The 14,803-nt window shown below is 41.6% G+C and overlaps 1 protein-coding gene across 6 annotated transcripts; it reads left to right on the plus strand.

The window, feature by feature from the left end:
• The first annotated feature begins 232 nt into the window (after positions 1-232).
• On the plus strand, positions 233-13,504 carry MDM2 (MDM2 proto-oncogene). Of its 6 annotated transcripts, none has more exons than XM_038154005.1 (12): positions 244-320; positions 678-759; positions 851-923; positions 3,289-3,363; positions 3,718-3,851; positions 4,013-4,062; positions 5,312-5,379; positions 5,530-5,620; positions 8,179-8,339; positions 9,330-9,485; positions 10,845-10,922; positions 12,457-13,504. In XM_038154005.1, the coding sequence occupies exons 3-12, from the start codon at positions 855-857 to the stop codon at positions 13,024-13,026; spliced, it is 1,452 nt and encodes a 483-aa protein (XP_038009933.1). In that variant the 5' UTR covers positions 244-320; positions 678-759; positions 851-854; the 3' UTR covers positions 13,027-13,504. The 6 variants fall into 6 exon arrangements, with proteins under 6 accessions (XP_038009937.1, XP_038009933.1, XP_038009934.1 ...); XM_038154006.1 differs by having other exon boundaries at positions 312-386; XM_038154008.1 differs by lacking the exon at positions 244-320 and adding an exon at positions 413-610 and having other exon boundaries at positions 699-759.
• Positions 13,505-14,803: the final 1,299 nt, after the last annotated feature.

Raw genomic sequence — 14,803 nt, forward strand, 5'->3', positions numbered from 1 at the left:
TAAATACCTCTGGAAAAAAAACAAAAAAACCCCAAAAACCTCAGAAGGCGTGAGCGGCCGCTGGAAGCGGAGCCCTTAGCCGGCGGCGGACGAGGCGCGCGGCCCAGCAGCCCCGGCCCCGCCGTGCGGCGCCCGGGCTGGCCGGGCGGGGGCGCCTTTCCCGGCCGGGCGGGCGCGGCCCAGGGCGCGCTGCGGGCTCCAGCATGGCGGCGGGCGGCGCGGGCGGCGCGCCGGGGCCGCGGTAGAGGCTCCGGCCCGGGCCCGGCGGTCCCGGCGCTCCGCCCGCCGCGGGCCGGGCAGCGGAGCGGGCGTGGCTGGCGGTGCGTGGGGATCGATCGCGGCTCGCTCGGGGGCCGAGGGGGCGCCGGGGGACTCGCCGGTGGCTCGTGCGGCCCTGGGCGCTGGGGGGAGGGGCTCCCGCCGGGGGAACTGGGCCAGGTCGGGCCGCGCCAGGCGGGTGGGCGCGGGCGCGGGAACGCCGCTGTTCCTCCACGGCACCGTCTCTCCACGCCGCCGGACCCCCCGCGTTCGGCGGCCGCGGTGAGTCAGCGCCGGGCCCGTCGCGCCCGCCCGCCCTTCGCGGTGAGCCGGCGGCGGCGCTGCGGGTCATGCTCAGGCATGTCGGGCCGGGCCGGGCCGGCGCGGGAGCTAAGCCCTGACTTGCCTCCTCTTGGCAGCGCTATATAAGGCCCGGCCCGGCCCGACTCGGCTCAGACACCGCCGCCGGAGGCCAGCGCGCGGGCTGGACGAGGCTCCGAGGTGAGTGGGCCCCGCCGGCGCGGCCGCTGCCGCCCGCCCGGGTCGTGTCGCTGCGTGCCGCGTTCTGAGGCTGTTCTCCCCTTAACTGCAGGCAAATGTGCAATACCAAGATGTCCTCCCTTACGGATGCCTCCTCTGTCACCGCTTCGGAGCAAGAGGCGCTGGTCAGTAGCTGTTGGGCGCGTGGTTATTTTGCATGCTTTTTGCAGAGTTTTTTAGCGGCTAGTTCAGAAGAATCGCTGTGCTCAGCGAGCGATGGTTGGAAAAAAGCCAGGAAGTCCAGCCAGTGAAGGTGGTCTCTCTTTGGTTCTGTAGTAAGCGAATCTTCAGCATAATTGAGAGTACAGGGTGATGGTATAGGTCTAGAATGTTTCCTGGAGACGTTTGATATTTTTTGCTTTCGTTTAATAAAAAGGATCCTGTGATCCGATTTGCCAGTGGTAAGTATTTCGGGTGGTAATTGTTAGCGGATCCTATAGCTGAAGAGCCTTGGAAAATCTCCATCGTACAAAACATACTGTTGGTGAAATAATGTGAAGATTTTCGACTTTCTCCTCTATTGGAATTAGTAAGAGGAGTCTTCGTTTGTGTTTATGGCTTTGCATTTCCAGGCTTTCCATAATACAGTGACAGTTCTGCTGTTTTGTCCTTAGCTTTCCTGAGAATTGAAGCCTTTTACACCTGAAGTGCGAGTTACAAAACTGCATATGTACAGTGATGGTTGAACTGGATTATCTTGTGTAGAAGGGTAAAGCTTAAAAGTGTGGACTTGACAGTACTTCAGAAAAGTGAAATTGCAGAACAGCAGCCTGTTCAAAATTGATTTTTTTTTCACTTGTGTCTTCCTTTTTTTTTATGTGATCATATTGTGATGTTACTGTCTGCTGTCAGACCTTCAAGGCTGCAGAACTTGGAGGTGTCAGGAGGAGAGGGCTGGGGAGTAAAAAGCGGGCTTAGTTGTGGATTCGGTTTTGAAACTGTGCCTTGCTATGCTTAGCTGTCAGTAGTACTTGGATAGGTTATTGTTTGCTTCCTTTATGAAACTAATATATATGCCACATGTTCTAAATAATTCAGTTCTTAGGAGGGGGTGAATGGACAGCTAGTATTGGCGATGAGCTTAATTATTTTTTTTCATTATGTGTAATTCTTGCAACTAATATCTTGTTAACTCACTGAAACTTATGTTGGTTTTAGCAGATCTTTGGAATGGAATAAAGTGTAGTTCCCCTCCTCCACCCTTCCCTCAAACATTTATTCCTTGTCTCGTGATATTATATTCCCACTTCCCTGTTTTGGTTTGGTTTTTTTTCTATTTTCTGTCTTTATTTTTTACATTTTATTTTATGTAATATATCAGGATAACTAAATATTAGCCTGGTTTTAGGATGGTTACACTGTTGTTAAAGAGGTGACTCTGGAATATACTGCGCTGGGAGCATCAGTGGCTCCACAGGCTTTGCTGTTGTGGCAGCCCCTGCAGCTTGTTCTCATTTGCTGCGCTGCTGCTGGCTCAGCTGTGTGGGACAGTGCAGTTTGTCCCATGTGTGGGGGAAGTGATTTTTCTTGTTTAACTTTTCCTTCCTCTGCCTTGGAAATTGTCGTAGACTGAGTGCAGATTAAACTGCTGGCGCGGTGACTGGGTGGGAGGCCATTGCAGAGGTGGGAGTGAGTGAAGTACCACGGAAGGGACAGGGTGTGCTTGTTCCAGCTAAGAAAAGCCTTCAGAGGTAAAGCAGCCCAGCTGGCAAGTGCAAAACCAAAACCTCAGAAACTGTCACAGAAAGAGACTAAGGAAAGAGGTGGACCAGTGTTTTATGACTTGGTCTCTGGACCTAACAGTCAGGGAGGTCTGTTTCCATCCTCCCTCCCCTTAGGGAGTTCTGGTAATGGTTAAAGGAGTGAAGCTGAGTTCCCCAGGACCCAGCCCTGGACTTGGAACTAATAAACAAATTCTGTAGCTCCAATTAAGGAGTTTGTATTTACCAATGTGTTGAGGTTTAACCCCCTGGCCAACTCCCCTGTTCATAACACTAGGCCTGGCATTCTGTGGTATGGAATATCCCCTTGGCCAGCTCAGGTCAGCTGTGCTGGCCATGTTCCCTCGTGGCTTGTGCACGTCCTCACTGGCAGAGCGTGGGACACTGAAAAGTCCTTGATTTAGTGTCGCTACTTAGCAACAACAAAAACTTCAGTGTGTTGGGAACATTATTCTCCCTCTAAATCAAAAGCAGCGCTGTACCAGCTACTAGGAAGAAAATTAGCTATCCCAGCTGGAAGCAGGGGACAATGAAAGACTGGGGTTTGAGCTAAGATGTACAGTGTATAAGAAGTTAAGTATGCTTTGGTTCATATTATTTGCTTTTAAGTTTAAACTTTGCAAAGTGAAAAAATTGAATGAAGATAGATTTTAATGCAGTTTTATGTTTGCATATCAGATTAATACAGAAGGAGGAAGACAGCTGATATAAATAAATAGTTTTTTTGATGAATAATTGGTGCATACTGTTTTTCTCCTTTCACACACAGGTTAAACCAAAGCCACTATTGTTAAAGTTGTTAAAGTTAGCTGGTGCTGAAAAGGACACTTTTACTATGAAGGAGGTGAGAACTTTTAACCACTAAAGGTAGACTACAGTGAGTACAGATAGATTGTTTTGGGTTGGGTAAATGGGGGTGTTTTTCATAGCTTGTCTAGAACTTGATATAAGACAGTGTTTATTCTCCTCCTGACTTGTAGCTGGGTATTTAGCAAGTTTCTCAAAAATCTGAACAAAAGTTTCTGGTGGTCAGTAGAATAGTAGCGTTCTTCTGGAATGATATATGAAAATCTGTCAGCTCAAAGAGAGTTTTAGGCAGAGTTTGAAGAGTAAATTTCAATGTATTTAATATGCTTTGTCTCTTTCACTTTAAGAAACAACCTGGATATTTAACATCTGTATTTAATTTATTTCACAGGTAATATTCTATATTGGACAATATATTATGTCTAAGCAATTATATGATGAAAAACAGCAGCATATTGTACACTGTGCAAATGATCTCCTGGGGGATTTATTTGGAGTAACAAGCTTTTCAGTAAAAGAACACAGGTAAAAAATGGGATTCTTTTCTGAGAGTCTGGTTGGGAAATAATGAAGAGCATCATGCATATGTCCCTTTTTTAACTCTTCGCATCTTCAAAGATGGTAAGCTCTCTTTTATGATTACATGTAGCTAACTTGTATCATCTCTTTCTTTATCCCTATTTAAGGAGACTATATTCAATGATTTCCAGAAATCTGATAGCAATCAATCAACAAGGTAAGCTAGTTTAGGAGGGTGATTTGTTTGGGAAACAGCAGTAGGGAAAATAGAATTTACGTAATGAATCCTGCAGGTAGTGATCAGGTAACAGCGAGCTCTCTGTTATTAGCTATTTGGCTTTGCTCACTGTAGTCCAGAGCAATCACAAATGGTGAAGCAAAGCAAACACTTGTTTCTTCAGGAAGAGAATAAAATTGGGTAATTTTATTGGACTAGAACCAGAAAAAACACAGAGCTGAACAAAATGGCTACTAAATTACAAGCTTAAGTAATTTGCTTGTATTTGTTATTGATAAAGCTCTCAACAACATACAAAGTTTTAACATGAAAAATAAGCTTCTTAAACTTATGCCAGCAATGAAATTAGGGCAAAGGCTCTTTTTTATGTGTTAAAGTTCTGGTTTAATTTTCACAACTGAGTGTGAAGTACATTTAGAATTGGTCATTCTGAGCTATACTCAGCCCTGTTTTAAATGGGCTGCATACTTTAAAAAAGTATCTTTGTGGTGATGCTGTGGATAGCCACTCCTTGAATGCAGAGTTGTTATACACAGTCCTGCAGTATAAACAGTGCTCAATATAGCTGTAATTTTTGCCTAATATGGGGTCTGAAACAGAAGTTAAACAATAGACACCATTTTGTAAATTGGCCTCTAAGTCTATAAAGACACCCTTTGTTTCTGATGTTTCCTCAAGGCAAGTGTTCAGCAGCTGAAGATGGAAAACTTGCTCTGTTTGTCATCCCCATTGTTAAGCTTGCAAACTTAAATTTATCTTCCAATTCTTTTTTCATTAAAGACTCTTTTATTAATTCAGGATCTGTCTGTTAGTAAGTGCATATCTTTAACAGCAGCTAATTTTTCTTCTATTGTATGTCTTTTTAACTCAGGGCTCCCATTAGATAAGTAGTAAAAAAGCACTTTGGAGAGGAGCAAGTAATTACATTTCCTGCCTATATTCTTTCATATCCATGGTATGACAGTTTATGCACAGACTCCAGTTGAAACAATTTATAACAGAATTCTGAGCTGCTTTCAGTTGAAATTTCTTTTTTCTCCCCACATTTCCACTTCAGTAATGTTACAGGGAAGGTGCTGCACACACCTGAAAAACAAAGGAGCAGTGTGTTTTTTCCATTGTTGCAAAATGTCCGGATTTTAAGTTTTACTTAGAATTTACTTTTTCAGCCTGAAATTGACTTTTTCTGCTATATTGCATTATGGATTTTATTTTGGTTTGGTTTCAGACTCTACTCTTGGCGACACACCTGAGGATGATGCCACATCTCAGCTTGAAGAAGAAAATGTTATTAAGGTGCTATTTTATTTTATTTGAATAAACTTTTTGAGTTGTTCATTCTATTCAGTTTTGCATGATAGTGTCAATGGTTTGATATGTAGTAAGTTGATTCTTGCATTTTACCTCATATTTATGCTCGGGCTCACTCAGTATTTCTGTTATCAGGAGTCCAGGCAAGAGTTAGAGGAGAACCAGACTTCGAGTGTGACTTCACGGCCAACTACATCTTCTAGGAGGAGGACACACAGTGAATCTGGTATCTGCAGATTTATGATGCAGGGCTTTCAGTAGCATGGCCACTTTAAAGGAAAAGCTACATACTCTTGCCTTGCTGACTTGAAAGTTGCTGGCAAATACTACTCATGTTTCTCTGCTTATCTAAAACAAAATGTTCAGTCTGAAAGAAAAACACAATTCCTTGCATTGCTCCAGTGTCATGTTACAGTTTGGATGTCTAGAATTGTTAGTAAGATGATGGAATAACTTACTCCATGGCTCTGTTAAACTTTTTCACATCAGCAGGACTTTTATCAGTTGTGTTATCTTCACGATGAGAACACTTTTATTTGTAGTCTACTGATACCATCAAATTAATTTCGATTCCCTCTGTAGACAGCCACAAAATTTGAAATTTTGTTTGTTCACTAAAGCCAGTTTTCTTTGGATTTCAATTGATGGGAGGCATCAAAGCTGTGGTAGTAACACAGGATAATTTTGGATATATTCAGGTACCTCACCATTCATTCACCAGGCACTTGTTAAAACATCTGGTGACCTAAGCATCATATTTGCCTCACCTTTGTCTTTGCTGTGGTTATTCAAAATCACTGGCAAATACATTTTCAAAACACAGAATGTTTCTTCTGATAAGTAGCAATAACAATCTGGTCAGTGTAACCCTGGTTTAGTTTCTCAATGGAAGTGTTCTCTACAGTTCTATGTAAATACTATTCTGTGGAATTTCTTACATTAGTTTGTTCCATCACTTACTGCCTTGCCCTCGTGACTTGGTGGTTGCACTTACCTGGGCAGTGATAGCCTTCTGTCACTACATAGAACTTTCTTTTCTTCACTGGCTCAGGAGCATTTTTCAGTTCCTCAGCTTTCAAGTAGTATTTTTTGTGTCCCTCATAGGCCTCTGTTACATTAAGTCAGTCCCAAACCAGTGCTGCGTTGCTGAGCGGTTTGCACTAAATTAAAAGAACATTTTAATGTTGTAACTAAAACTGATGAAAGGATGGAAAGTCTCGGTTAAACATCACAACCTGTAATATTTAGGCATGGCACAGAGCACATAAGGTCCTGGGTTGTGCTTACTTATTATAGGTTTGATTATTAACTCTTGCCTTGCATCCATTTATTAGTTTGTTACAACCTTAAGAGTTCTTTTAATATAGTGTTTTTATATACACTTTTTTTTTAATTTATAGGAAATCTTCCCTTTAAACCACTATTCTTGTTAAATTGGGATAGTAGTGGCTCCTTTGGAGCCCCTTAAATAGTGTATAGAGACCTTGTGGTGATACAGTATCAGTACGGCATGGAGCCATGACAACTAAATGAGGACAACGATGGACAGGAGCAACCTTTGGGCCTGGGGGCACCAAGTTTGGTGGGGCTCTCAGGGCGGAAAAAAGAAAAGAAAGGGCTGAGCCAAGAAGCACCAAGGGAGAGTAAGAGAAGTCTCCTAAAGTATGTACAAGTGTTTTGTTCTCCTTTTTTTTCTTGTTTTTTTAACAATGAAAGATTCAAGACTTGAAGACTTGTGGATTGTCACATTGTGATTTGCAAGGCAAGGGAGAAGGTGGGCAACAGAGGGAGGGTGCAAAAGGCACCTGTAGGGGAGTCAGCAGGCTCGTACCGAGGCCTGTTGAACCAAAAGTTTTTGACATCTCGGGAGGTTTTCACTCCGCTGCACTGACATGCTGAATTTGCAACACATTTTTATATAAAATTGTTTTTTACCAAGTGCTCTAAAAGTCAGTGGAGCTGAATTTTGACTTATCTACCCCTAAAATGCTGTACCCTTAGTCCTCATGCTGCTGTAGGTGATTGTTCCAAAACACGATGTATTTACAAAGCATTGTCTTTTTGCCTTCAAACCAAGCATGCTTAGTAAGCAGAGCTTAAAGCAGTGCTTTCAGAGTTCAACTTTTGCATAGTATGTCTTGAAGATTTTCTTGCTAGGGTGCTATGAAAATTCTAATAGTTTCATTACAAAAATCTTGTTGGGTAAATACAAATACATATAGTGCCACTATTCACTGATAAATATGTTGAGGTGTCTGAAACTTGAACTGAACTTACCTTGCTTAGCACAAGGTGTTCTGTGTGTATGTGAACTGGGAGCTAATTGCTCTATCTCCGCACAAATTCTGGGGTGGACTCAGAAGCCCTCTGAAAGTGCCTTTCTGTCTGTTGCCTCTAGAGGGAGTGAGGACAAGTAAGATTTTAATTGTATTTCTTCAAATTAGGAAGGGTTTAACATGTCATGTGTGGAGTAAAAATTCTTTCAAATTTGCAGTTGTTTTCCATGTGGAGACTGCCATTTATAAGTGTACTGATAAGACAAGTGGGGAAAGCCAGCCCCTGAAATACTGGTATCAGAAATGCTTCACATTGTATGGATATGAGAGTTATTTGTCTTTTTAAATAAGTCTTCGTGCCTTTTTGCCACATTAAAAAATATTGTAATATTTTACTTTATTAGATTTCTTTGTAGTAAATTGTATTTTAAGCTTCTGTTTAGAAAATTCAAAACTGCTCATTGCATAGATGTTTTTGAGTAATAAAAAAATTCTTGACTGTGCCCAGAAAAAAGTTCTTCAGATGATCTGCCCAGTGACAGAAGAAAGCGACACAAGTCAGAGAACATTTCGGTGACGTTTGATGAAAGTCTCTCATGGTGTGTAGTCAGTGGTCTGTGCCGTGAAAGAAGCAATAGCAGTGATTCAACAGATTCTCTTTCCATCCCTGTAAGTCAAAACAGAAAAGTATTTTTGTGGTACAAATTTTGCAGATGCCACAAGTGCAAACATGCATCTGAAAACACAATGTTCTTAATTAAAAGCAGCAGTGCCTTCAGTGGTGTCTGAGGATAGAAAAGAGGTTGAAAGAAAAGTAGATGTGTGGGTGGAGTGGGGTTTTTCATAGGTCTGCTGGCAAAGCTGAAGTGAAACTTTTAAAAATATTAATGTTGAATATTCTTTAAAAACCAAGATCCTCACTACTTGGCACAGTATGGAAAAAATGTCAGACTTATTTTGTGTTTTAAAATAATTATTTCTTAGAATGCTAAGAGACAAAAAGAGTGATAGACATTCCATAATTCAGAGTTAGGTGGTAGTTCTGGTACAGCTTTGGTAACTGTACCCAGTGGAATGGGTGCTGATGGCGCATTGTATTAATCTGCCATGCCACTCCTTGGAAGTTTTGTATTGTTTTTAGCAAACACCAGGGCAAATTTGTGGTTTGATTAAGTCATGAAGAGCTGAACTAACAGTATTCCTAGTCACATACTGAGTTCTAAATTGACAGAACTTATACTGTATTTTCAGTCTTCATGTTTTGTAATTGTTAAGCCATGATCTCAAATTAAACAAAGTTGATGAGAATAGGGAATTTAATGACACGCAGCCAAAAGATACCATCTCCTTGCATCTGTTCTTTCACACTTTAAGAGGGACTTTCTGAAATAATGATTGCAGCCTTTCAGCTGCCTGTAGGCTGAGTGCAGTTTCTTATTACAGAGCCAGCAAAATGTTTCCAGACCTAGCTTTATTTTTACCCACCTATAATTTGTTTATCTCATAAAAAGTACTGTGTCTCGCAGCAGCTGGTCCTTTTTCTTCCATAGCTAATTATACTGAGTAGTACAGTTTTATCCTGAGAGTTGTTTTATCAGTAATGTTATGTATATGGACTGGTGAGGTTGAATGTGTGCTTTCTTTTTTTGTTTTCTTCAGGATCTTGATGCTAGTTCATTAAGCGAAAACTCGGATTGGTTTGATCATGGTTCTGTATCAGACCAGTTCAGTGTCGAGTTTGAAGTTGAGTCTATTTATTCAGAAGATTATAGCCATAATGAAGAAGGGCAGGAGCTCACTGATGAAGATGATGAGGTACTATCTGCTTTCCGTGTTTGACCCTGGGGGGAGGGGATGAGAAGGAAAAGGAATTTCAACACGAAAAATTCCTGTAAGTTTCCAAGGAGAACTCTTCAGGTTTATTTTCGAGCTGCATGTGTTGCTGTCACAATCTGCACCTGGTTGTTCATTAAATCAAATTACGTGTAGTGCAATTGGGTCACCTTTATACAGCCCACCAGCCAGTGACTTAACGGTGCTGAGGCTTTCTGCAGGCTCTGAAAAGGGCTGGATAGGAAAGTCTGGGTGCTTAACTGCTCTCACCAGCCGTTGAAGTCTGTGGCAGCATGTGTACTGTAGTCTTTCTGCATTTTTAATTCTAGAAGTACATGTTGAGCCTTGACAACACTTGATACCAAAGGAAACCTTTCTGAGTAACTCTTTCCAAAGGGATATGTCCAAGTTTTTTGTCTCTATGAAAGTAAATGTTTCATTGAAATGTTGAACCCAAGTTTAAGGAATCTTTATTAATAGTCAAGAAGACAGAAAAATTGTGATTATTGCAATTTTCAAGGGATTTCTAGAATGTTGGGAATGAAGTGAGAATGTGTGTGGGCTTTCCTTTCTGGTTTAGAGACGTTAATCAGCTCATGGTAAGACTGGGTGAGTACCAGAGGCAGAATTCACCAGGGACATACAAGATTGTGGTAGCTGAGAGGCTGAATGGGACTGACTGTACTGATGTACACCAAGTTGTAGTGTAGAGCAGAGCTGCACCCTGGGAGAGGATGGTAATTTGGAGGAAGAAAGGCTTGAGGTGTGCCCCTGCTCCAGACGGTAGTTTTGGGAATTGCAGAATGACTGGAGTTTGAAGGGGCCTTTGGAGGTTGTCTTACCCACCCGCCCTGGCTCAGGCAGAGCTGATTGCCCACATCCATGTCCAGATGTCTTGAATATCTCCAGGGATGGAGGCTTCATAGATGCTCAGGGCAACCCATGCCCGTGCTCCTTCATCCTCAACAGTAAAAGGTGTCTCATGATACTCAGAGGGAATCTCCTGTGTTAGATTTGTGCTAGCTGCTCCTTGTCCTGCCACTGGACACCACTGAAGAGAGTGTGGCTCTGCGTTCTTGATGCCATCCTTTCAGGTATTTACCCACATTGATCAGGCACACCCTGCCCTGAGCCTTCTCCAGGCTGAACATTCCCAGCTCTTTCAGTCCTTCCTCACATGAGAGCTCCTCTAATCCATTAATCTTAATAGCCCATCCCTGCAGACTCTCCAGTAGCTAGTATCTGAAAATCTTATCAGGTTAAAAGTATTTGTGTTTTTAGTTAAATGCCAAAAGCCAGGCATATATATTTTTTTTAATTTATTTTTAAAATTTAAACCAGGTTTATCAGCTGACTATTTACCAGGACGAAGATAGTGATGCTGATTCATTTGATGAAGATCCAGAGATTTCTCTAGCTGTGAGTAAAAACTTGTCTGGTGAAGCATCTTAAGTTGGGTAAACTGACATAGACTAGATCAAGAAGTACAGATGAATTCTATTGCTACCAGTGATTTTTTTTAAGAATTAAATTGACTTTGTTTATGTGTGAAGGTTCCAATACAATATTTTAATTATTATGATTATTAAGGAACATGTGATTATTAAGGAATCTTGGGAGTTTTTTTTAAATGATTAATAAACTTCCTAATCCATTTAGAAAACCCGAATCCCACACTAATTTACCATTTTATTGACTTAATGGAAGGAAATTATTTGGAGCCTAAATCTGATGTTCTGCATGAAATGGAAAAAAATTAAAATCTTAGTTGTGTACATTTAAAAAACTCTTCCTGTAAGTCAGAATACCTATTTTATTGTCGAGCTTGAATGAAGGTATCTGTAACAGAGAGATGTGAAGGCAAGCCTTTTTTCAGAACAATACTGTAAAAGTAGAAGAGGCCTTACTACATTCTGTGAGACTGTTCTTGAGGAGTGGGAAGAAATTGACAGTCTTGAGGCAAAGTATGGAGATGTTGGGGAAAAAAACACTGCATTTTAATTCTAGTGTGTGCTATCTCCTTATTTGTATTTGCTTTTCACATTTGATGCTTGAATTAAAGCTGTTTTGTGGAACTGTGAAGTATTCCAGTCCCGTGGTAGTCTGTAGGACTGAGCGACTTGGTGTGTTAAAGACAGGACTGGCCACCTTCTAAAGACATGGTGGTGCTTATGTGTAGGTAAAGAGACCTATACATTATTCTTAGGATTTAAAATTTGTTTTATAAGCTTTTGATGTTACTGATGTTATTCAGGAGTCGCCTAAGTTAAGTTTTGGGTTTGTTTTTTTGGTTTTTTTTTTTTAATTTTGATTTTCCCTACAGCTTGCATTGTTCTAAGAAGGGTTTCTGTCCTTAAAAGCAAAATGTATTTTTAACGAAAGAGGGTTTATTGTCACGGTAGTCCGTGGAGTAGCCCGTGAGCGGCTGGCGCAGCGCTTTCCGCCCCGCTGTTGTTCCGTTCCGCCGTTGCTGTTTGGCGCTGGCCGCTGGTCTCTGGAGGGCTGTGTGGGAGCGCCCTCGCGCGGCCGCTCTGTGCACCAGCAGCTCAGCCCGGCGCCGGGAGCGCGTCCCTCAGTGTGGAGCAGCTCCCGCTGCAAAGTCCGCGGTCGCAAAGAAGCGAAATTGTGACCTTTTTAACGAGTTTTTCATGAGGGTCTCTGGAGAATTTTGTGGTCTGGTTTCTGCAGTCGTGCGTATGAAATAATGAATGGTTCTATTCATAAACCTATTGCAAAACGAAGGAAAGCCAGAGTCCTTTTAAAATAAGAACCATTTTAATCTAGAATTGTAAAATGGGGCCAAAACCACTGAATGGAATTTTTAAATTGTAAACAAGTTGATAGCTCAACACAATAATTATTTTGGCAGTAATAAATTGTTTATAATGTCTGAATGCTTCGGTTGTAAATGTTCCAAGTAGCTTAAGCTGTTCCAACCTTTGATTCACTAAAGGATTATTGGAAGTGTCCCGAATGTAATGAAATGAATCCTCCGCTTCCACGACATTGCCACAGATGCTGGGCCCTTCGTGAGGATTGGCTTCCAGATGAAAAGAGTGAGAAATTGGAAAAGAGCAAATTAGAAGCCTCCTTTCCTGCAGAGTCTGGAGAAGGTTTTGATGTTCCTGACTGCAAGAAAACAAAAATGACTGAAGATAAAGAACCAGCTGTGGATGAGAATGAGGATAAAGCAGTACAGCTTTCTGAGTCCCAGGAAAGTGAAGGTTATTCCCAGCCATCAACATCAAGCAGCATGTTCTGTAGCAGTCAGGAGGACTTCAAGGAACCTGAGAAGAGAGAAATGCAAGACAAAGAGGAAAGCATGGAATCCAGTCTGCCTGTTACCAGCATAGAGCCGTGTGTCATATGTCAGAGCAGACCTAAAAATGGCTGCATAGTACATGGGAAAACAGGACACCTGATGTCATGTTTTACCTGTGCAAAAAAGCTCAAGAAGAGGAACAAACCCTGCCCAGTGTGCAGGCAGCCCATACAAATGATTGTACTAACTTATTTTAGTTAGACACGTGTTGACTGGAAAGCAGCAAAAGAAACTTCATGAACTGGTTAAGAGAGTAAGAAATTATTTTTGTATGCTTATTGGAAAATGAATATTTTGTGTCTCTTCACGTTATGTGTGAAAAGTAATTGCTGACATAACTGCACTGGAGTTATTAAGAGGTTTGCCTAATACTCTTAAGTCAACTTGGAGATTTTAAATCCCTCTCAGTAGAAGTAACCAGGTCCTCTAAACCACCTGCCTCTCCAAGTGTTTTAATGTTCCATGCAAGTTAGTGACATTTGTTTTATTGAATTAAATACATGCATTAAAACTCCAAATTCAATAATTGTTGGAGGAGAGACATGTTGAAGTGTTAATTTCTGCAAATTTTCCTCATTTAAGAAACTACGTGATTATTGAGGTTCCAGTTTTTGTTGCTTTGTGAAGACATAAGGCTCAATCAGACCCCTCTGAATAAGTCAATAAAATGAATAAATAGAATATTTTCTTAAATTCTTTCAACTAAACAAATTCTGTGGGAGATCTTACCAGGAAGTAGGGAAAGATGTGGTAGAAAATAATTAATACTTTAGAAACAGAAAAGGGTATTGTGTGTCTTTTATTTTTATAGGGTGCATTGTAGACTTAAGGGCTGTGTGTCCCCTGAGAAGTCATTGATCCAAGCTCAGCCATACAGTTCTCTCTCAAACGTCCTGGGAAACTCACATTTGTGGGTTTGGAGGTCTGTACTGATTATGATGATGATGATTCTTATTAATTTAGCAGCACGAAGCAAATCTCAGACAAGATAAATGAAGGATATGCTATGAACTGTCATGTCAGGTAGTTTTAGGGGACAGTTGTTTTCTTTTTCTGCATTTGTTTCTGACTTAGCAGAATACATTCAGCTACATTGCTACATTTACTATAATAAAAATAGAAAAAATAATTCATCTTCATCTGCAGAAACAATTAAGCTGTGCAGTTCCAGTTCACATTCTTGAAGTGCAGTAGTCTTTCCAGCTCATTCTTATCTGTATCACGAGAATTCTGAAAACCTTTTGCAAGGTGTTTGTTGGCCAACTCAAAGTTGGTCTTGTTAGACCTGTCCTTTACTGCTTTTAGCTCTTGTCTCCTCACTGTACTCTGTCAAAACCTTGGTGAAGCTTACCAAGGTTGTTCTAAGGTACCAGTTCTGTGCCCAGGGAGCCTGCTGCCTGCCTCAGTCCTGGGGCCCTTCAGGCAAGGTGGAGTGAGTGTGGGAACCAGGATGCAGTAAAGATCACTCAGCTGCCTTTCACATGGAATTTCTGTACCCTGTGAGTGATACTTATTCCTTTGGAAAACTATGTTAATAGAGGACTTGTATATTTTTAGCACCTTTTATTTTTACATGTGGTTGCTGATTGTCTGACCAATAGGGAATGGCAGATAAACAGTCAGGGGGTTTCCAAGAGTGGAGACGTAGTCCAAGTGCAGGAATTGTGCTGTGTACCATCTTCCAGGCCAAGGCTCACCTGCTTCCCTAACAGCAGCAGTGTAAAATTGCTAATGCCTGTGTGCTGGCACAGAGACTTCTACTGCTCTCCTCAACTGCAGGGCTGCAAATGCCTGGAAGTACCCAGGAAAAGGACATAAAGACATACAGGAGAGACTTAGTAAATCTTTAGTTGTGACTTGGTTGAAAAGTAGCAACTTTATGGGTAAAGACTGAATTATTGGGATCATTCACATTTTGTTCATACATTTAAGCTATTTCGTTGCCAGTAAAAGATACTTGCATATGCGAAGTTCTAAC

Source organism: Motacilla alba, chromosome 1A (assembly GCF_015832195.1).
Source record: "Motacilla alba alba isolate MOTALB_02 chromosome 1A, Motacilla_alba_V1.0_pri, whole genome shotgun sequence".
Lineage (NCBI taxonomy): Eukaryota > Metazoa > Chordata > Aves > Passeriformes > Motacillidae > Motacilla > Motacilla alba.

Excerpts from the sequence above, each read along its gene's own strand:
- MDM2 (XM_038154009.1), top strand. The coding sequence starts at position 855 with ATGTGCAATACCAAGATGTCCTCCCTTACGGATGCCTCCTCTGTCACC. Across the intron at positions 5,380-5,529 it reads AAGAAGAAAATGTTATTAAG|GAGTCCAGGCAAGAGTTAGA; the intron begins GTGCTATTTTAT and ends TTCTGTTATCAG. Across the intron at positions 8,340-9,329 it reads CAGATTCTCTTTCCATCCCT|GATCTTGATGCTAGTTCATT; the intron begins GTAAGTCAAAAC and ends TGTTTTCTTCAG.